The following is a 24,465-nucleotide window of genomic DNA, read 5'->3' as shown; positions in this document are numbered from 1 at the left end:
ATATCCTCACAACTACCTTCTGACCACTGTTGGCAAGGTCTCAATATCCTTACATGCAACTACCTTCTGGCCACTGTTGGCAAGGTCGCCATATCCTCACAACTACCTTCTGACCACTGTTGGCAAGGTCGCCATATCCTCACAACTACCTTCTGACCACTGTTGGCAAGGTCGCCATATCCTTACAACTACCTTCTGACCACTGTTGGCAAGGTCGTAATATCCTTACAACTACCTTCTGACCACTGTTGGCAAGGTCGCCATATCCTTACAACTACCTTCTGGCCACTGTTGGCAAGGTAGTAATATCCTCACAACTACCTTCTGACCACTGTTGGCAAGGTCGCAATACCTATACAACTGCCTTCTGACCACTGTTGGCAAGGTCGCAATACCTTTACAACTACCTTCTGACCACTGTTGGCACTGTCGTAATATCCTCACAACTACCTTCTGACCACTGCTGTCAAGGTCGCCATTTTCTCACAACTACCTTCTGACCACTGTTGGCAAGGTCGCCATATTCTCACAACAACCTTCTGACCACTGTTGGCAAGGTCGTAATATCCTTACATGCAACTACCTTCTGACCACTGTTGGCAAGGTCGCAATACCTTTACAACTACCTTCTGACCACTGTTGGCAAGGTCTCAATATCCTTACATGCAACTACCTTCTGACCACTGTTGGCAAGGTCGCCATATCCTCACAACTACCTTCTGACCACTGTTGGCAAGGTCGCCATATCCTCACAACTACCTTCTGGCCACTGTTGGCAAGGTCGTAATATCCTTACAACTACCTTCTGACCACTGTTGGCAAGGTCGCAATACCCTTACAACTACCTTCTGACCACTGTTGGCAAGGTCGCAATACCTTTACAACTACCTTCTGACCACTGTTGGCACTGTCGTAATATCCTCACAACTACCTTCTGACCACTGCTGTCAAGGTCGCCATATTCTCACAAGTACCTTCTGACCACTGTTGACAAGGTCGTAATATCCTCACAGGGTGGTTATCTGCACCCCAAAACTCACACGCAATGTGTTCAAGCTGGATCGTCTTCCCGCAAAAAAAAAAGAAAAAAAAAAAGTCAGCAGCACACTGATCAGAATGAAAGGGGAAAATGTTTTCCAATGCTGTCCCACTTGCCTCCCACATACAAGATTTACAGTTCTTGATTGAGAGCGAAAATGTTTATGGCACTCTTCTTCTTGTATGTTACTGTTGTTAGTCCTGCCTAGGTTCTTTTCAGTGTTTCTGCCTTGCACTTTCTATTTGCTTCTCCTTTCTAACTTTTCTAATTTTTGTTTGTTTGTTTGTTTGCTTGCATGCTTGCATGCTTGCCTGTTTATTTATTTACTTATGTATTTTTGTTTGTTTGCTTGCTTGCTTGCTTGCTTGCCTATTTATTTATTTATGTATTATTCATTCACATATTTATCAGCCTTTTTCTCTCTTCTTCTTCTGGCAGCAGACGAAAACAGTAGACAGCTGTCTGCAGAGGAAGAGGAGGCCTAGGGAGTGGCGGGAGCCAGTCACTGTCGGGTCGAGGTGGTGGTTGGGGGAAGGAGGATATCTCACTTACAGCTCCAATATTGTAGATGTAGATGTTATTTGTATAATTTTGTGTCTCCAGTGATACTTTTACCTTCCACACAGTTATCTTTCTTGGTCTCTCAAAAAGTCAACAGAGATGAAAATAATACTTAATTTAAACAAAAATTTACGAAGAAAGTATTTTTCTTAATCAGAAATGTTAATAGAAAAATTACTTTATAATACAGAAGCCCAGAAATTATGCGCAGATATATTTAAAGGAGCTTGTTTCATTGGTTTGTTTCGTTCGTACTTGCTGTTCCAGTCAGCAATGGTGACTTTCTGCTAGGGGTCACAACAAACTCCTCGTGAACAGAAACTGAAAAATTGCGAACCTTAGAAGTTCGCGATGGGGAATGTAATGTATGCATATATCACGCACTCAGACACCGCTCCAGATATCAACAAACCGCCCACATTTGATCCAATGCTTGGGTTCTCTAATGGCAGAAAAGAAAGGGGTAAGTTGTGATCGTCTGCTTCGGCACCACGGTTGTGAAGTTCCCTCTGTTGCACATTCAGTTGGCGTTAACATGTTTGTGGGAACAGCAAATTAGCCGTCAGATTTACAGGCCAGAAATTATTTTATGAAAAAAAGCATGAGGTTCAGTTCGGCAGGAAGGTAAAAAACATTGTCCTGAAATGTTGGCATTGAATTAAAAAAAAAAAAAAAAAAAAAAAGGCAGCAGTGGAGTTTAGCTGATTTTGGCAAATGCCTTTTAGGGGGTGCAAGGGTGGGAGGCGGCAAGCGGCAAATGGTAACGATCTCCTCCACGTCCCAAACCTACCCCATCCTCATTTGGTAAAGCTCTATTTTAGCTGCAATTTTTGTGCATGTATGAAACGATATTACCACTTATAGAGATTGTAAGTAACCATACCCGATAATATCCAATTTTAGCATCCTAAATTCCTGGAGCGGTATATTTTGTGTATTATTGCAGTGCAGGCATGAAGTATAACAAAATTAGTAACAGTCATTTGACTTTTGTCATCCACTCTGAGTAGATAAATTGTGGTGTAAATTGCCTGAAAAAAAAAAGCGCGTCATAACCCCTTACTAACTTGATAACGACATCACATGCTTTCCTGTTAGTGTTATTGCAGTTTTGGTGGCTGATGATTGTTGTGGTTGGTGTATGTGGGGTATTTGTGATTTTATTTTTGTTTCCGTCCGTCATTACCCACCGAGCAGTGACATGGATCACAGTATTTTCAATGCAGATACATGTGATCATCTGCATGTGTATACCATAATTATGAAAGGAGTTTAGGCACCAGCAGGTTTGCACATCTGTTGCCATGGGAATTTGGAAAAACAAAAACAAAAAAACTCCACCCATAACCTACCAGATGCCAAAACTGACATTGAACCAAACACTTACAGGCTGAAAGTGCTCAAACCACTGTGCTGTTGTGCCCGGTTTATTTTAAACTTTAAACATGCATGTATGAATTTCAATGATGCTAAGTGTTTTTGTGTTTATACAATGTATTTTCAATAGTGCTAAGGTTTATGGTAGGTGGTTATACACAGTATACATTATTTTCAACTAATTCAAGAGTCAGAGTGCTGAATGTTTTCAATGATGCTAGGTGTTTTGTGGTTATAATACATACATTATTTTCAAGAGTGCTAAGTGTTTATGTGGTGATAATTACATGCATGTATTTTCAGTGGTACTTAGTGTTTTTGCAGAACTTTGTACAAGCTACTGGTCTTTAAAAGTTCAATTTCATTTTGTCAGGGCAGAAGAAAAAAGTTCAACACATTTACCAGCCACCATGGTGAAGTAGTTAGTGTAATTTCCAGACGAACACTGCAAGTGCCTTTATCTCTCAGACCTGGATATCATTACGACAGGAATCATACATTATAGCCTTGTCACATAGTTCGAAAACTAAATGAACCTCCATAGCCACATCCTCCTCCTCCTCCATCATCAATATAAAAAAAGTCACAAATTATGTGGCCTTTCATGCCATGCTCTCATGGTGACCTCAGTTACGATACTGCTCCACTTCCGTGCTTGGGGTGTTCTAGACAAAACGTGTGATTTGTGTTTTATAGATGTGACAAGACAACACATGTGAGTGTTATGTATGTGACATCACACATCATGTGTGATGTGTGTTGTATGTGACATCGGATGTGTGATGTGTTCTACATGTGATGCGTGTTCTGTGTGACATCAGACATGTGTGATATGTGTTATATGTTACATCAGATAACGTGTAATGTGTACTATGTGACTTCAGACAATACATGTGATGTGTTCTACATGTGATACATGTTCTATGTGACATCAGACAACACATGTGATGTGTGTTCTATGTGGCGTCAGACAACATGTGTTATGTGTGTTATATGTGACATCAGACATGTGTGATGTGTTCCATGTGGCATCAGACAACACATGTGATGTGTCATGTGACATTAGACAACACATGATGTGTTCTGTGTGACACCAGACAACACATGTGATGTGTGTTCTATGTGACATCAGACAACACATGTGATGTGTGTTCTATGTGATGTCAGACAACACATGTGATGTGTTCCATGTGGCATCAGACAACACACATGATGTGTGTTCTATGTAGCTTCAGACAACACATGTGATGTGTGTTCTATGTAGCATCAGACAACACGTGTGATGTGTGTTCTATGTGACATCAGACAACACGTGATGTGTTCCATGTGGCAGCCATCGAGGCGACGCGGGAGGAGCTGGACAGAGCCAATGTGCCGCTGGACAGACGGGACTACTGTGTGGACTTCTACCTGAAGTTCCTCCGCTGTCGTGCTGAAAACTTTCCCCGTGTGGCATCTGGCTGTCACCATGAGAAACATGAATATGACCAGTGTGAATATGAAGAGTGAGTGATGCTGTATATGTGTGAATAATTATTATGAGGGGTGAGTGATTTTTTATGATCTGTGTGAATATGAAGAGTGATGCTTTAGTTTATGTGTGTGAACATGAAGAGTGAGTGATGCTTTATATCTGTGTGAATGATTATGAGGGTGAGTGATGCTTTATGATCTGTGTGAATATGAAGAGTGAGTGATGCTTTATATGTGTGAAAATTATGAAGGGTGAGTGATGCTTTATGATCAGTGTGAATAAGAGCAGTGGGTGATGGTTCTCTTTTAATTGGGGCATTGGGAGGGGGGAGGGAACTAGTACACATGCAAGTGCATGAATGGTTTTTTGTTGTAAGGATATTGTTTGTGGACATACAAGTGCATGCATGCTTTCTTGTATATTGTTTGTGCACATATAAGTGCATGCATGCTTTTTTTGCTGTATACATATAACATATATTATTTGTACACATTATACATTGAATAAATAAGTATGCAGTAGTAATTCTTTTGTTTTTTTAGGGAGGGGGGAAGGGTGGTGGTAGTAGTTTCTAATTATACACTGGTGTAATTGTTGTAAATGTTACTGTATGTCATATACACTGTACAGTATACACATACAATTGTGTAAGAAACTAAAGTTAATGTGTAATGTGTGTGTGTGTGTTTTTTTTGGGGGGAGGGGTATCTTTTTTGCAGTATGGATATGTGTGTGTGTGTGAGAGAGAGAGAGAGAGGGAGACTGTATGCAGTCTTTGAAGTTTTATGCAGTTTTGTGTGGTTTTGATGTTTTTGCTGACCCAAAATACAGAAGCAGTGCTATGATGTGACATTCTCACTGTGACCAACCAGTCTGTCAGTCAACATCTAAACAATGAACAAGGACTGATGATAACTATTGTATATGGGTCAAACAGAAAGAGTAAAAATGGTAGTGCACACATAATCCTGTGCACATGATGAGTGTGTGTGAGGAAGCAGCCTTTTACTTTCAGTGCATGCCGTGTGTTGCAGTTTTGTTATGCGGATGAAGGAGTATGAGCGAGAGAAGCGGATGAAAGAGCGAGCCAAGAGGATCATGGAGGCCAGTGAAGAGCTGGAGGATTAGACACCGCACAGGGACACCCCACCCACTCCTGCTGCATTGCTGTTGGAATGCACACTGAACCAGTCATCAAGTGTCAGTGCATGTTTTGTTCATGGGTTTGCAGCCTGTTGGATTTGACAAGTACTCTGGAAACTAAAGTGAAGGCTGGCTGTCATGTTACAACTGCAGTGTACTACAAACTGTGAAGCTGTATGTAGTTGGTTCTTTCTGTTGTTACAACTGCAGTGTATGACAAACTGTGACAGCTGTGTCTAGTTGGTTGGAGCATTGTTACAGTTTCACTGTCAGCTGTAGAAACCAAACATCAGTTAGCTAGGCCTGTTACAATGTTACTATCAGTTGTAAAAACCACATACCAGTTAACCAGGCCTATTACAATGTTACTACCAGTTGTAAAAACCAAACATCAGTCAGCTAGGCCTATTACAATGTTACTATCTGTTGTAAAAACCAAATATTGGTTAGCCAGGCCTGTTACAGTGTTACTGTAACACTTACTGTCAGTTGTAAAAACCAAACATCAGTTAGCCAGGCCTGTTACAGTGTTACTGTAACACATTTTTACAATGTTACTGTCAGTTGTAAAATCCAAACATTAGAAAGAGAGTTGACCATGAAGTGCTGCAGGCTGTTGTTCAGTAAAAGGATATTTTTTATTGGTTAGAATAAAGTGTTTTGAAGTGTGTGTGTTTGCATCTACTACTTTCATGTGCTTGTCTGTGAAAGTGTAAGTCTGCTCTACATAATCTGTAAAAACATGTATTTTCCACATTTCTATCTATGTTCATTCAGTGTCAGTCACCCCTTCCAAACGTCACCCCAAACGATGTCCACCAAAATATGTCATTTCTAAAACATGTTCTCACCAGCAGTAAACATCAAACAATAAAAAGCAGCCAGGCAGAGAATGGTCTTGTCAATATGTCCTTAGTAACAGTAACACAGACCACCACTGAGGGACAGCAACAACACGACACAATGAGATCAGAGTAATGATACAATGGCAACACCAGATAGGAAAAAAAGAAAAATATATAATAATAATGTCAGATGGGAAAAGAGAAAACAACACTGATCAAATGATGAAACCAACTTCATTTTGATGCTGTCAACACATCTGGAAATGATCTGGATCTCTTGTCAATCTCTGACAAAACTATCCACATCAATAAAAAAAACAACAAGAAACACAACAAAACATTATTTTTAAAAACATAAAAAGAAGAACATTAACATATAAACACCAATGGTAATAAAAAATTTTTTTCAAAAGACATGCTGACAAAACCGCAAATTACTTGGGTTTTTTAATAAGGAGATTGTTCACATGGCTCAAAGTGACATTATTTCCTACGCTGTTGGCTGACAGCATTTTTTCCACTAATGAGGAGATATCTCACATGACTCAAACTGACCATGTTTCCTGCACTGTTCACTGACAGATAGTTCACATGACTCAAACTGACCATGTTTCCTGCACTGTTCACTGACAGATAGTTCACATGACTCAAACTGACCATGTTTCCTGCACTGTTCACTGACAGATAGTTCACATGACTCAAACTGACCATGTTTCCTGCACTGTTCACTGACAGATAGTTCACATCACTCAAACTGACCATGTTTCCTGCACTGTTTACTGACAGATAGTTCACATCACTCAAACTGACCATGTTTCCTGCACTGTTCACTGACAGATAGTTCACATCACTCAAACTGACCATGTTTCCTGCACTGTTTACTGACAGATAGTTCACATGACTCAAACTGACCATGTTTCCTGCACTGTTTACTGACAGATAGTTCACATGACTCAAACTGACCATGTTTCCTGCACTGTTTACTGACAGATAGTTCACATCACTCAAACTGACCATGTTTCCTGCACTGTTTACTGACAGATAGTTCACATGACTCAAACTGACCATGTTTCCTGCACTGTTCACTGACAGATAGTTCACATGACTCAAACTGACCATGTTTACTGCACTGTTCACTGACTCAATTCCTTTCACAGCACACAACCATGGTTATCTGGAAGCCACTCGTCCAGTAATCAAATCTAGAGTTGTGACCAAAATAAAACTGGAGGAAGAACAATTACTGTATATTCCAGAACCATAATGTGACCAAAATGAAACTGGAGGAAGAACAATTACTGTCAATTCCAGTCAATACAGCAGCCATGGCTTGTCAACATTTCCACTAGTCAATACAGCAGCCATGGCTTGTGAGCATTTCCACTAGAGTCAATACAGGAGCCATGGCTTGTGAGCATTTCCACTAGTGTCAATACAGCAGCCATGGCTTGTGAGCATTTCCACCAGAATCAATACAGCAGCCATGGCGGTGAACATTTCCACTAGAGTCAATACAACAGCCATTGTGGTGAACATTTCCACTAGAGTCAATACAACAGCCATGGCTTGTGAGCATTTCTACTAGTGTCAATACAGCAACCATGGCTTGTGAGCATTTCCACTAGTGTCAATACAGCAGCCATGGCTTGTGAGCATTTCCACTAGTCAATACAGCAGCCATGGCTTGTGCGCATTTTCACTAGAGTCAATACAGCAGCCATGGCGGTGAACATTTCCACTAGAGTCAATACAACAGCCATTGTGGTGAACATTTCCACCAGAGTCAATACAACAGCCATGGCCTGTGAACATTTCCACGAGAGCCAATACAACAGCCATGGCCTGTGAACATTTCCACTAGAGCCAATACAACAGCCATGGCCTGTGAACATTTCCACTAGTCAATACAACAGCCATGGCCTGTGAACATTTCCACTAGAGTCAATACAACAGCCATGACTTGTGAGTATTTCCACTAGAGTCAATACAACAGCCATGGTGGTGAACATTTCCACTAGAGTCAATACAACAGCCATGGCTTGTGAGCATTTCTACTAGTGTCAATACAGCAGCCATGGCTTGTGAGCATTTCCACTAATGTCAATACAGCAGCCATGGCTTGTCAACATTTCCACTAGAGTCAATACAGCAGCCATAACGGTGAACATTTCCACTTGAGTCAATACAACAGCCATTGTGGTGAACATTTCCACCAGAGTCAATACAACAGCCATGGCCTGTGAACATTTCCACTAGAGTCAATACAACAGCCATGGCCTGTGAACATTTCCACCAGAGTCAATACAACAGCCAAGGCCTGTGAACATTTCCACTAGAGTCAATACAACAGCCATGGCCTGTGAACATTTCCACTAGAGTCAATACAACAGCCAAGGCCTGTGAACTGTTGGCTACACACCACCATTGCTAACAGCACTGGTTACTGACCGTCATGGTCAATTAAAGCTCCATTAAATAACACACTGATAGGTACCAATTACATGGACAGTAAAACTTGTACATTTGTCGCTGAATAACAATTTCATCAATAATCACCATACAGATCATTGTTAATGTCATTTTGAAACTGGTCATGTTACACTTCATAGCAATTAGCAGAAGCAAAGAGGAAAACAAACAGGCATAAAATGATACGTATTGTTTTAGACAATACAACAGAATAAATGATGCTAATTTTTTTTTATAATACAACAGAATAAATGATACATATAGTTATGGACAATACAACAGAATAAATGATACTTTTTTTGGACAATGCAACAGAATAAAATGATACATATTGTTTGGACAACACAACAGAATAAATGATACATAATGTTTGGACAACACAACAGAATAAATGATACATACTGTTTGGACTACATAACAGAATAAATGATACATACTGTTTGGACATCACAACAGAATAAATGATACATACTTTTTGGACATCACAACAGAATAAATGATACATACTGTTTGGACATCACAACAGAATGAATGATACATACTGATTGGACTACACAACAGAATAAATGATACATACTGTTTGGACTACATAACAGAATGATCATCACAACAGAATGAATGATACATACTGTTTGGACTACACAACAGAATAAATGATACATACTGTCTGGACTACACAACAGATTAAATGCAGGGAAACTGAGGAAAAAGTGCAACCTGTAGTCATATCTACTTGAAACAGTGAATATATAAAAAAATTTTAAAAATGTTGCCCAATGATTTAGATTAATATCCCTGAAGGAGAAAATGTAAAGCTTAAAAACGAGTACCAATAACCACTGAAAACACACATAAAAAAAAAACAAAAAATGAAGAAAAAACTTCTTTGTTTTGTGTTCTATTTCTGTATTGATTTACTTGTTTTTTTAAGGCATGTTTACAGTCAACTGGATGATGTAAGGCGCTTTGAGCAGCACTGGTGCTGGATATCGCGCCATAGAAAAACTATGTATTATTATTATGATGATTATTATTATTATTTGTTCACATACTTGATTCCATATCTATCATTTTCAGAACTTTGTATGGTTCTCTGTTTGTGACCATTATAATTTGCGTACCAATGAAACAGGATGAAAAGAGAACCAGCAGCAACTCTGAAACCAAGGAATGTGATGTTGCAGCCTGCTGATGTCACAACTGACAGCTGGACAACACTTCTGCACTTCATTCATTTCAACATTCCTTTAGTGCACACACAAATTATTCACAGTCCATTGCTCTTCTTCAGAACATTGGAGCTAACAGAAAACAGTCCATAACTGTATGCACTCAGAAAGCAATGTTAACCTAAAACAGTAGGATTCTATCAAAACACAATGTTATCCAAAAACAGTTGGATTCTATCAAAACACAATGTTAACCCAAAAACAGTAGGATTTTATCAAAACAATGTTAATGCTAACCAAACACAGTAGGATTCTATCAAAACACAATGTAAATGCTTACAAAAAGAACTGCAGGATTCTATCAAAACACAGCAAGTCTTAATACAAACCAAAAGAACTGCAGGATTCTATCAAAACACAATGTTACTGATATAATACAAGTATAAGTAACTGATAGTAAAAGTACAATAGCCTGATAGTTGAAAGTAGAAAGTCCAAAGTAGTCTATCCAACAGTGATCATGTGACAGGGGTGAGGATTTCCCAGCCTGACGTCATCAACTGGACTTGTCCTTGCCATTGGCCACAGCTTGAGCTGGGCGGTGGGCTGAAGACTTGTCCTTTGCACGGTACGTCTTGATGTAGAAGTGAGCGAACATGACCAGGAAAATGACGGCGTAGAACCCGATCCAGTAGACGAAGAAGATGGGGTAGTTGCACTCGATGAACAGCAGCTGTACTGAGTGGATTGTCACCAGCACAAACTGCGTCTGTAAAACATACACACAGAATCAAACACACACACATAATCACACACACACACACACATAATCACACATACACACTCACACAATGATATAGTCATGTTTTCTTTCTGAAATACAAAGACATGTGCCCATAACAAATCCCACTGGAGCTACAAAATACCAAGCAGTCTCAAAGGTCCAGATAATATCAAAGTGGAATCCCCTCACTTTTTCTTATATCTAAATGACTGCTTCAGGTAAATAATTATATCTAAATGACTGCTTCATGTCCATAATTATATCTAAATGACTGCTGCAGGTTAATAATAATTATACCTAATGACTGCTTCAGGTCAATAATAATTATATCTAAATGACTGCTTCAGGTCCATAATAATTATATCTAAATGACTGTATTTGTTTGTATTTGTATTTCTTTTTATCACAACAGATTCCTCTGTGTGAAATTCGGGCTGCTCTCTCCATGGAGAGCGCGTCGCCATACTACAGCGCCACCCATTTTTTTGTATTTTTTCCTGTGTGCAGTTTTATTTGTTTTTCCTATCAAAGTGGATTTTTCTACAGAATTTTGCCAGGAACAACCCTTTTGTTGCCGTGGGTTCTTTTACGTGCGCTAAGTGCATGCAGCACACGGGACCTCGGTTTATCGTCTCATCCGAATGACTACTCCGAATGACTGCTTCAGGTTAATAATAATTATATCTAAACGACTGCTTCAGGTCAATAACAATTATATCTAAATGACTGCTTCAGGTTAATAATAATTATATCTCTATTGACTGCTTCAGGTCAATAATTAGTATATCTAATGCCTCAGGTCAATAGTAATCATATCTAAATGACTGCTTCGGGTTAATAATAATTACATCTAAATGACATCTTCAGGTAAATACAATTATATCTATAATGACTGCTTCAGGATAATAATAATCATATCTAAATGACTGCTTCAGGTTGATAGTAATCATATCTAAATGACTGCTTCAAGTTAATAATGATTATATCTAAACGACTGCTTCAATCAATAATAATTATATCTATAATGAATGATTCAGGAGAATAATAATTATATCTATAATAGGTGCAACAGCCAAGTAGTTGAAGCATTGGACTTCCCATCTAAGGGTCCTGGGTTTGAATCCCGTTTATGGCGCCTGGTGGGTTCTGATTTTTCTGACCTCCCTGGTCAACAGATATGCAGACCTGCTAGTGCTCCAACCCCCTTTGTGAGCATATGCATGTAGAACTCCAGAAGATCAAATGCGCACATTTAAATTCCAGTAACATGTCAGCATTCAATAAGTTATGGAAACAAAAACATACTCCCCCCACCCCCAGAGTATGGATGCCTACAAAGTCACACACACAAAAGCCTACTAGTACATGCATATCAGTGAACATGGGAGGGGCAGCCCATGAATGCAGACCAAAATTATAGTATAACTAACAGTTTTCTGCCCCATGTTAAACTAATCAGTGCTTCAGGAAGAAGCCATGATAAAAAGCTGGCAACATCTGTGGTTCTGTAATCTACTCTATCCATGGCAAAAAGGGTGGCCACATCTGTGGTTCTATAATCTACTCCATCCATGGCAAAAAGGGTGGCCACATCTGTGGTTCTATAATCCTCTCTATGGCAAAAAGGGTGGCCACATCTGTGGTTCCATAATCTTCTCTATCCATGGCAAAAAGGGTGGCCACATCTGTGGTTCTATAATCCTCTCTATGGCAAAAAGGGTGGCCACATCTGTGGTTCCATAATCTTCTCTATCCATGGCAAAAAGGGTGGCCACATCTGTGGTTCTATAATCTACTCTATCCATGACAAAAAGGGTGGCCACATCTGTGGTTCTATAATCTACTCTATCCATGGCAAAAAGGGTGGCCACATCTGTGGTTCTATAATCTACTCTATCCATGGCAAAAAGGGTGGCCACATCTGTGGTTCTGTAGACAGCTATCGACACCACACGTGACAAGACAAGAGCAGAGAGAAAGGCGGTGTGACTGACGATCTGCATGGAGGTCATGTATTTCTTCCACCACAGGAAGCGGCTGAAGGCAGGGCCCAGGGCCGACAGTCCATAGTAGGTGTACATCATCAGGTGGATGAACGAGTTCAACAGGGAGTGGAAGGTGCCAAACCCTCCTGCACACACACACACACACACACACAAAAGGTGTACATCATCAGGTGGATGAACGAGTTCAACAGGGAGTGGAAGGTGCCAAACCCCCCTGCACACACACACACACACACACACAAAAGGTGTACATCATCAGGTGGATGAACGAGTTCAACAGGGAGTGGAAAGTGCCAAACCCTCCTGCACACACACACACACACACACACACACAAAAGGTGTACATCATCAGGTGGATGAACGAGTTCAACAGGGAGTGGAAGGTGCCAAACCCCCCTGCACACACACACACACACACACACACACACATACACAAACACACACACAAAAGGTGTACATCATCAGGTAGATGAACGAGTTCAACAGGGAGTAGAAGGTGCCAAACCCCCCTGCACACACACACACACACACACACACACACACACATATATACACACACATACCACACCACACACACACCACACCACACACACACAACCACATACACACACACACACACACACAATACAAGGAGGCATCAAAGTGTGCATACTGATCCATATACGCCACACACATCTGTTTTAGAAAAAGAAAGAAAAAAGAGCAGATGTGTGACCCAGGCATAAACCTAATGCCTTGGTCAAACTATCACACACACACATGCCACACACACTGACACACACACACACCCACACACACACTCAGAGCCTATCGTGAAGTGTAGCTGCAAAATGTTCTCTGTGTGTGTGTGTACGTGTGTTTGTGTTTGTGTGTGTGTGTGTGTGTGTGTGTGTGTGTGTGTGTGTGTGTGTGTGTGTGCATAAGCATGTGTGTACATGTGTGTGTGAGTGTGTGTGTGAGAGAGAAAGGAAGTGAGAGAGAGAGAGAGATGAAAGCCGCACCAGGCACCAGTTTGACGCCAAACCACCAGGAGATGGGCATGATGCCGTGATGGAAGACATGGAGAAAGGTCACCTGGCTGAACTTCTTCCTCATGATGAAAAACACCTGCACACACAACATCACCTGTACACACATTACCTGTACACACAACATCACCTGTACACACAACACCTGCACACATAACATCACCTGTACACATAATATCACCTGTACACACACTCAACACCTGTACACACAACAACATCACCTGTACACACAACATCACATGTACACACACAACAGAACATCTGCACACACATCACCTGTACACACAACCTCACCTGTATACACATCACCTGTACACACAACATCACCTGTACACACACAACAGAACACCTGCACACACAACAACACCTGTACACACACAGCAATACCTGTAAACACACAACACCTGTACACAAAGAACACAACACCCGTAAACACACAACACCTGTACACAAACAACATCTGTAAATACACAGCCACACCTGTAAACACACAAGAACTGTACACACCACACAACACCTGAACAAACACAACACAACACCAGATGTACACACACAGCTCAACAAGTATACACCAGCACAAACATGCTGGTACTCAGACACCAACGCATGCTGAGAGAGAGGACAGAGAGGAAAGCGAAGAAGAAAGAGTGAGGAGAGAGAGGACAGAGAGAAGACAGAGTGAGGAGAGAGAGGACAGAGGTAAGATAGAGAGAAGAGAGAAAGAGTGAGGAGAGAGAGGACAGAGGTAAGATAGAAGATAGAAAGAGTGAGGAGAGAGAGGACAGAGAGAAGATAGAGAGAAGACAGAAAGAGTGAGGAGAGAGAGGACAGAGGTAAGATAGAAGATAGAAAGAGTGAGGAGAGAGAGGACAGAGGTAAGACAGAGAGAAGAGAGAAAGAGTGAGGAGAGAGAGGACAGAGGTAAGATAGAGAGAAGAGAGAAAGAGTGAGGAGAGAGAGGACAGAGAGAAGAGAGTGTGATGGAAGTCATCACATCAAAGTAGACATTTTTTGTGTGTGTGGCATAACATTTTCTTGAGAGAGTCAATTTTGATGTATGTGTGGTTGCACGAGGCGCATGGGGCGCTTGAGTGAACATTTATTTTTCTTATACGGATGTTCAGGCGAGAGCTCAGGTAGATGCGTGCTCTCTGGCACAACTTTTTTGTCATCAAACCTGTGCGGCCGTTCAGCTTACAGCCACAGAGAACTTTGGCTCTGAGACCTGGTGCTCAGGTGAGATTGGAAAAAAAATACTTAGAATATTTCTGGTGTTTATCTTAATACATTATTGTAGCGTCAATGGATTAATAGAGATAAATGAATATGTATGTGCATTTGATGGTCGTTTTGCTTTTTGGTCTTTAAAAAAACCCTCAATGTTATTATGTTATCATACTGTTTTTAAACTTGTCAAGTGTTTATAATCATCATTGCTACTATGACAGGGAGAAAAGAATATTGTTTTGCTTACACTTAATTTACCTAATCTTTGTTTCATAATTAGAATTATTTCCACTGGAAGAATGGAATATAAATTTGTAATATGTAATTACTACCACCTGCTTGGAAACATATGATTGGATTGGAAAGACAGAAAGAGGCAAAGTGATATTATATATTACGAAGACGGCAGCTAAAGAATTATAACTTTATAATTGGCAAATTAACGGTGAAAATGATGTGTGACTGAATATAGGGAAGTTAGTTAAATTGTACAGGGCACACACACACCCACTCACACACGTGACTGACGGGACTAATGGACAAGACAATACGGAGACAAGCTTCGTTCGTTTATTTATTTATAGTCTGTTCATCTAAGATGATCATATTAGACTGAAAGGAGACAAGCATAAACACGCACATTAGCAAAGATGAACAAAGTATTTTTATTTTGGTTCAAAGAGCTTGTGGGTTGGCGATGGGCCGAGACCCAGCCACAACAGCACCAGCAGCAGCAACCACTGATGGCGCCACCGTGGAGGGCAGTCAAGCTGTGGAGAAGGCGCTGAGGAGCAGCCTGTGTTCTGGACCGAGGACTGGAGTGAAACGGACTCGTGAAGGACATGAGTATTCCCATTATGTGTTGTGCAGTGCGTTGTGTGTTGTTGCCCTTCGACCATAATTATTTAGCATGAGTGTGTGAGTGAATGTGTAAATCTTTCAAAGATAGTTGTTGTTTTTTTAATAAATATTTGCAAACATATCCGTCTCCTGTGTGATTATTATGCACATGAACATGGTTGACTGAGAGGAGTGTGATGTGAAATTTTTCTATCTAAACGGGTATGAATGGATGTCTTTACAGAGAGAAAGAGTGAGGAGAGAGAGAACAGAAAGAAGAGGGAAAGAGTGAGGAGAAAGAGAAAAGAGAGAAGAGGGGAAGAGTGAGGAGAGAGAGGCAGAGATAAGATAGAAGAGAGAAAGAGTGAGGAGAGAGAGAGGAGAGAGAAGAGAGAAAGAGTGAGGAGAGAGAGGCAGAGATAAGATAGAGGACAGAGACCGCAAGGCAGAGGCAGAGAAAGGAGAGAGAGACAGAAAGAGGAGAGAGAGGCAGAAGAGAGAGGAGAAACAGAAAGGAAAGAGAGGAGAGAGAAGAGAGAGAGGCAGAGGAGACAGAAGAGAGAGGAGAGGCAGAGAGAGACAGAGAGAGGAGAGAGAGACAGAGGAGAGAGAGAGAGAGGAGAGAGAGGTAGAGAGGAGAGAGAGACAGAGAGAGGAGAGAGAGGCAGAGAGAGGAGAGAGACAGAGAGAGGCAGAGAGAGACAGAGAGAGGAGAAAGAGACAGAGGAAAGAGAGGAGAGAGAGGCAGAGAGAGAGGCAGAGAGAGACAGAGAGAGGAGAGAAAGACAGAGAGAGGCACAGAGAGAGGCAGAGAGAGGAGAGACAGGCAGAGAGACAGAAAGAAGAAGAGACCCACCGTGTCCAGGAGTTCTATGAACTTGGAGAAGTAGAACCACCAGCACACCCTGGCCATCTGTAACACAACACAGCACACCTCCCCTTCAACACAGAGCAATGGATCCCAGTGGACACCATATGTGCACACACAACACGCCTCACAGTCCTTGTACAACGTGTACAACACAGCACAAAACACCTCACAGTCATTGTACAACATGTATAAATTACAACACAACACACCTTGCAGCCCTTGTACAACATGTGCACAACACAACACAACACACCTCACAGTCCTTGTACAACATGTATACAACACAACACACCTCACAGTCCTTGTACAACATGTATACAGCACAACACATCTCACAGTCCTTGTACAACATGTGTACAACACAGCACAAAACACCAAACAGTCCTTGTACAACATGTATAAATTACAACACAACACACCTCACAGTCCTTGTACAACATGTGCACAACACAACACACCACACCTCACAGTCCTTGTACAACATGTATACAACACAACACACCTCACAGTCCTTGTACAACATGTATACAGCACAACACATCTCACAGTCCTTGTACAACATGTGTACAACACAGCACAAAACACCAAACAGTCCTTGTACAACATGTATAAATTACAACACAACACACCTCACAGTCCTTGTACAACATGTGTACAACACAACACACCTCACAGTCCTTGTACAACATGTATACAACACAGCACACCTCGCAGTCCTTGTACAACATGTATACAACACAGCACACCTCGCAGTCCTTGTACAACATGTATACAACACAACACACCTCGCAGTCCTTGTACAACATGCATACAACAAACACACCTCGCAGTCCTTGTACAACATGTGTACAACACAGCACAAAACACCTCACAGTCCTTGTACAACAAGTATACAACACAACACAACACACCTCACAGTCCTTGTACAACATGCATAATGGAGAGAGACAGGGGAGACAAACTAAGTACCCAAAGAGTAGAGTGACAAGGGAGACAAACTATGTACCTTGAGGGTAGAGGGACAGGGGAGACAAACTACAAACTACATACCCTGAGGGTAGAAGGACAGGGGAGACAAACTACATACCCAAAGAGCAGAGTGACAGGGGAGACAAACTACATACCCTGATGGTAGAGGGACAGGGGAGACAAACTACCTACCTTTAGGGTTGAGGGATAGGGGAGACAAACTACCTACCCTGAGGGAAGAGGGACAGGGGAGACAAACTACCTACCTTGAGGGTTGAGGGACAGGGGAGACAAACTACCTACCTTGAGGGTTGAGGGACAGGGGAGACAAACTACCTACCTTGAGGGTTGAGGGACAGGGGAGACAAACTACCTACCCTGAGGGTAGAGGGACAGGGGAGACAAACTACCTACCCTGAGGGTTGAGGGACAGGGGAGACAAACTACCTACCCTGAGGGTAGAGGGACAGGGGAGACAAACTACCTACCCTGAGGGTTGAGGGACAGGGGAGACAAACTACCTACCCTGAGGGTAGAGGGACAGGGGAGACAAACTACATACCCTGAAGGTAGAGGGACAGGGGAGACAAACTACATACCCTAAGGGTAGAGGGACAGGGGAGACAAACTACATACCCTGAGGGCCTGAGGAGAGTAGGAGTAGTCCACAGGCTGACAACCTAGAGTGTAGCCAGCCAACCAGCCTGACAGCAGGAACTGAAACCAAAACACACTGTCACCAACACTCTCCTTTACGATCTGCTCTGCTCTGGTCATGGACAGGGCTTTGTCAATGCCGCTGTGCTGTACAGTAGAGCACTGTGTTCCTGTGAATCTTTAAAGGCCTGCAGTCAAGCAGAACAGCAAAGAATGACAATGCCAAAGTATTAGCATGAAAGTTAAACCTAGGTCAAAACAAAAGGTTTGTATTGGTGGATACAATCTAAATCTATAAACATAGTAGGTGATCATTAACGTTCACGAAATCCTCTATCATTTTCTGAAAGATTAGCCCACAGACATGGACCAGGTCCAATTTATAAAGCAGAGTGTTTCCATCTGGCATATATATATATATATATATATCTGTGTGTGTGTGTGTGTGTGTGTAAGCCTGCATGCATACACACATTTCTTCACACACACACACACACACATACACACACACAAACACTCAAACATACTCCCACACACACACACTCCCACACTGACCTCCACAAAGCAGAAGGTGGACATGCCGACCATGGCAATGTTGTAGACGACCAGCACACGCCTCATCTCGATGGGCTTGCGGTCCTTCATGATGCTGGGGCCCAGAGCCACGAAGATGAAGTAGGCCAGGCAGATGACAAAGCTGGGCAGTGGGGAGTCCATCAGGAACCAGCCCGCCACTCGCGGGTCTGCAAAACCCGCTCACAGGTCAACGTCCCAGCCACAAACACAGTGAAACGAACATATGCACACACACATGCACAAACACACACAGAGACACACACACACACATGTGCAACAGACCTCTCACAGGTTTGTGAGAAACAGGGCATGGATGCACAAAGTTTTCACTAGCCCTAATTTTGTTGGGCATTCAATAATGCTCCGTCACTTTCTTTCCATTTGCCTGCAGTAAAAACAGGCTCTCTGCAAGCTTCAAAGTCTAGCACATCCAGTGAGCAATGGATCCCAGTGGTCACAGACAGAGCAATGGATCCCAATGGACACAGACAGAGCAATGGATCCCAATGGACACAGAGCATAGATGGCATACCTGCATTCTCCATCACTTTGTCATATGTGTCACTGATATACCTGCATTCTCCATCACTTTGTCGTACATGTCTTTGACATACCTGCATTCTCAATCACTTTATCGTACATGTCACTGACATAACTACATTCTCCATCACTTTGTCGTACATGTCATTGACATACCTACATTCTCCATCACTTTGTCATACATGTCACTGACATACCTGCATTCTCCATCACTTTGTCGTAATGTCACTGACATACTTGCATTCTCCATCACTTTGTCGTACGTCACTGATGTACCTGCATTCTCCATCACTTTGTCGTACATGTCATTGACATACCTGCATTCTCCATCACTTTGACATACATGTCACTGACATACCTGCATTCTCCATCACTTTGTCGTACATGTCATTGACTTACCTGCATTTTACATCACTTTGTCGTACATGTCATTGACATACCTGCATTCTCCATCACTTTGTCATACATGTCATTGACATACCTGCATTCTCCATCACTCTGTCATACATGTCACTGACATACCTGCATTCTCCATCACTTTGTCATACATGGCACTGACATACCTGCATTCTCCATCACTTTGTTGTACATGTCACTGACATACCTGCATTCTCCATCATTTTGTCGTACATACCACCAACATACCTGCATTCTCCATCACTTTGTCGTACATGTGCACAGCCTGTGTGATCAGGGTCGCCATGGTGATGGTCTTCCTCTGCCCACCCCCACACAACTCGGACGATGAAGCTGTCACTGGGCCTCGCCCTTCCCTGCTGTGGAGTAGCTGTGTGTGATGGTGATGGTGTGTGTGTGATGGTGATGGTGTGTGCCACAGTCAGTCACAGGACAGTGTGGTCACTGGCTCCAGTTCTCAGTCACAGCACTAGGTGGTCACTGGCTGTTGTCCACACTGTCAACACACCATCCCACAAGGACATGTATAACAGGAACTCAAAGTTTCTTTAACACACAAACTTTATCTTTTGCCTGTGTAGAACGATAACTTCAAGTTCAATGCACAGCCTTCTGTGACATAACATGCATTCCTCATGTTTATGTACACAAACTTACTCACTGATACTGTCAGCAATGTGTGGATGATGTTGTCTGTCAGGTGTATGGATGTAAGTTAACTACAATCATACAGTGTCTATCAAAGAATCACACAGTGTTTTATCCTACAATCATACAATGTACATCCTACTATCAATATTATACAATGTCTATCCTTCAACCATACAATCTCTATCCTACAATCATAGTGTGGTGTGGTGTGGTGTGGTGTGGTGTGTGTGTGTGTGTGTGTGAACAATGAAACAAAAATCATGGTCAGACTGATGTATCACTCACAGTGCTCAGAACACCTGCCTTCCAAAGAACTGAAAGTGAGTTCAGCTGATATGTTTCACTTTTTTCACCAAGTTTTCCATCAGCAGCCCTGAGACCTAGTGCAGTGTGTGCACACGTTACAGCACCACACCTCCACATGGTTATCACACCACACACCACAGCAGACCAAAGCTCAAGGGCTCACTATGATAATCAATCGAGGGCAAGAGAACATTGCAAAAACGACACTCACAAGCTATGATAACATCAGTCAAGGGCAGGAGAACACCAAAAAAATGCCACTCACAAAGTCCACAAGCTGAAAGTCAAGTGGAACTAGGTCACTCTGAATGGACCTGACCAATAAACAAAGCAACAAATGTCAATAAACTGGGGACAGTCACTCATGCTCTTGACATCGAAGGGGGCAGCAGTGAAAGACATCAACAGCAAGCACACACAACTGACATATCAATGACACAGCCTCACCTTTCATACAAACAACATACCATGGCGACATAATCCAAGCCTGACCTCACACACCAACAGCTTACCATTGGGACATAATCCAAGCCTGACCTCACAAACCAACAACTAACCATAGGGACATAATCCAATAATAAACTAATATCATTCAAAGTGATAATCACTGAAGAGCAGATGGGGATTTTTAAAAATTAATTAATTGCTTTCCCCTCCTCAAGATGAAGAAGCCACAAAAAGGAGCAGCAATGTCCTTGGGGGGTCAGAGCATACCAGTGTCTGTTGTAACTAAGGGCCACAACATTCACTGTCATCACACCACACCTGTTGTAACTAAGGACCACAACATTCACTGTCATCACACCACACCTGTTGTAACTAAGGACCACAACATTCACTATCATCACACCACACCTGTTATAACTATGGACAACATTCACTGTCATTACACCACACCTGTTGTAACTAAGGACCACAACATTCACTGTCATCACACCACACCTGTTGTAACTAAGGACCACAACATTCACTGTCATCACACCACACCTGTTGTAACTAAGGACCACAACATTCACTGTCATCACACCACACCTGTTGTAACTAAGGACCACAATATTCACTGTCATCACACCACACATGTTGTAACTAAGGACCACAGCATTCACTGTCATCACACCACACCTGTTATAAATATGGACAACATTCACTGTCATTACACCACACCTGTTGTAACTAAGGACCACAACATTCACTGTCATCACACCACACCTGTTGTAACTAAGGACCACAACATTCACTGTCATCACACCACACCTGTTGTAACTAAGGACCACAACATTCACTGTCATTCTACCACACCTGTTGTAACTAAGGATAACAGCATTCACTGTCATCAGACCAGCAAAGGACTCGGTGACTGTCTACCCAGACATGGAAACTGCCCAACAACCATCCAACAAGCAATCCCTATCTGCTGACATCAATGACTTTTACAAGAACTCACCACTGAATTGAGGTCACTTGGGACCAAGACAGCATGGCATGAAACTGAAAGGCTACAGAATTTGTTTGGGACTTTTTTTTAGAATACTTCCTTTGTCACTGCTCCTAATCCTATTGCTAATTCACCCTGGTGTCAACTGGGCACCATGGAAACAGACATCTGTACTGAAGTGTTGATCAGGAAATAAAAGCAACAGTTCCAAACTTCCAAAGGTCCTGAAGCAAATGACATTCACTTCTCGTCTTCCAGATGTTATCTTCCTGTGTGATACCTCATGGTACTATGCCCAAATCAGATGGAAGCCAGTGTGACCTTGAATGGTGGTCTGGGTTTAATCATCTGGATGAGACAATAAACTGTATCCCTGTGTGCAGCATGCACTTAGTGCATGTAAAAGAACACATGGCAACAACAGGGTTTTCTTTGGCAACATTCTGCAGGAAAGTCCAATTTCATAATAAAACAAATTCATGGTCAGAAACAACAACAACATGTATAATGTGCATATATATATATATATATATATATAGAGAGAGAGAGAGAGAGAGAGAGAGAGAGAGAGAGAGAGAGAGAGAAGAGAGAGAGAGATAAATAGATGCACTGACGATGCACTGTGGCACTGCACTATGATGCAGTGTTCTCCGCATGGAGAGAAGCCAGAATCTCACAAAGAGAAATCTGTTGTGACTAAAATGAATGTGCAACACAAAGTAATCAGTACATTACAACATAGTATCTAAGTGATATGTTTATCTTCTCCTGGTCAGTCTGCTCAAGAGTCAGTTTTTTAATCAACGATTCTGGCACAGGAAAGTTTTTAGTCCCGCTGTTTCAGCCCCTACCACCACCCCTCCCAAATCCATAGTTCTGTCGTTGCTTCAATGTGCAGTTGGACAAGGGAAGTAACTGAACCTCACTGACCTGAGGTGACCCCAGGTGTCCAGACAACCTGCATTCTTTCCGAACAGACCGGCGACCTGTCAGCTAATACTGCCCGATATCAACAGCCACTCCAAGATAGTGTGTCCTCCCACTGAACTGACCAGCCCTCCCTGTTTCGCTGGCAGGACACTGGCAGTGGCATCGCAACGGCGCTAGCAACGACTGACCGCTTCCTCCTGGGAAAGCTAGGCATGTCTTCAACATCGAACAATTTGTATCCAGCAAGACAGACGCCTCAGTTCCATCACTAAAGAACTGATCAACAGAGTTAACGTGTGATCTGTTCATATGCGGACACTTACCCCACAATCACACTCTTGCCCTGAACTCTGGCCTGACGATCTGACGCCGGTATCAGCCGATCACGTTTTGTCTTATCGCCTCGCCGCGCAGCCATGAACGAGGTCATTTACTCACCACTTTTGCTTCCGGGTTACGGCCCAGTCCACAACTGCAGACCACCACAAATGTTAAATGTGGCCACAGACACGACCCCAGAATGACCAATCATGTCATGTCTGAAATACTACCTATATACACCTTTAAAAACTTTTCTTTGCCGTCTGTGACTGTTATATCTTTATGAACTGAAGGGTACATACATATACATGATAACTTACACAGGTGTAAAGTGAACAACATGAGGGATAAAAATAGTGGCCACAAATGAACCCAATGATAATTGCGAAATGGCAAATATCAATCATCGTCACAATCATAACAATCACAATAATTACAATAATCATAACAATCACAATCATGAGAATGATTTTAAAACAGTCAGTTTTATAATGATCATAACAATCACAATCATCAGTAATGACGATGATGGTTGTAACAATGAAACAGTATAATGATAACAAGCAAAAGAAGACGAGGAAACACATACATCATTTTCACTACTAAATGACAACACGGAAAAAATAAAAGAAAGACAAACAAAACACAAACAAGCTGGTAATAAAACAGCAACAACAACCCAAAAATGTTCATCGCACAATCAGTAGTACTGATCGAGGGAGTATTATGGTAAAAGGTAGGCAAAAAAAACATGCTATCCAAACACCAACATGTATACATACATGTAAAGCGTTACACAAATACCTATAGTTTCATCAACAGCCAGTCCA

At 41.9% G+C, this 24,465-nt stretch overlaps 2 protein-coding genes across 6 annotated transcripts; one reads left to right on the top strand and one right to left on the bottom strand.

Moving 5' to 3' along the window:
- The first annotated feature begins 1,867 nt into the window (after positions 1-1,867).
- LOC143279912 (NADH dehydrogenase [ubiquinone] 1 beta subcomplex subunit 7-like) lies at positions 1,868-6,264 on the top strand. The gene is made up of 3 exons (XM_076584241.1): positions 1,868-2,063; positions 4,311-4,482; positions 5,486-6,264. Exons 1-3 carry the CDS (start codon positions 1,952-1,954, stop codon positions 5,577-5,579), a joined length of 378 nt encoding a protein of 125 aa, XP_076440356.1. The 5' UTR covers positions 1,868-1,951; the 3' UTR covers positions 5,580-6,264.
- A 395-nt stretch (positions 6,265-6,659) lies between these two features.
- LOC143279911 (very long chain fatty acid elongase 7-like) lies at positions 6,660-23,746 on the bottom strand. 5 transcript variants are annotated; one of them, XR_013054967.1, is made up of 9 exons: positions 23,638-23,746; positions 20,221-20,488; positions 19,015-19,202; positions 18,439-18,519; positions 16,819-16,875; positions 13,869-13,974; positions 12,856-12,992; positions 8,797-10,846; positions 6,660-8,716 (listed from the first exon to the last, which is right to left on the bottom strand). XR_013054967.1 is itself a non-coding variant. In XM_076584237.1 (8 exons), exons 2-8 carry the CDS (start codon positions 20,276-20,278, stop codon positions 10,634-10,636), a joined length of 840 nt encoding a protein of 279 aa, XP_076440352.1. In that variant the 5' UTR covers positions 20,279-20,488; positions 23,638-23,746; the 3' UTR covers positions 6,660-10,633. The 5 variants fall into 5 exon arrangements, 4 of the variants coding, with proteins under 4 accessions (XP_076440352.1, XP_076440353.1, XP_076440354.1 ...); XM_076584237.1 differs by having other exon boundaries at positions 6,660-10,846; XM_076584238.1 differs by lacking the exon at positions 23,638-23,746 and adding an exon at positions 20,929-21,055 and having other exon boundaries at positions 6,660-10,846.
- Between the last annotated feature and the right edge of the window lie 719 nt (positions 23,747-24,465).

The sequence above is a fragment of the Babylonia areolata genome, chromosome 3, assembly GCF_041734735.1.
Source record: "Babylonia areolata isolate BAREFJ2019XMU chromosome 3, ASM4173473v1, whole genome shotgun sequence".
Taxonomy (NCBI): domain Eukaryota; kingdom Metazoa; phylum Mollusca; class Gastropoda; order Neogastropoda; family Buccinidae; genus Babylonia; species Babylonia areolata.
The sequence above is the reverse complement of the archived record's forward strand: the minus strand, read 5'-3'. Positions and strand labels throughout refer to the sequence as shown.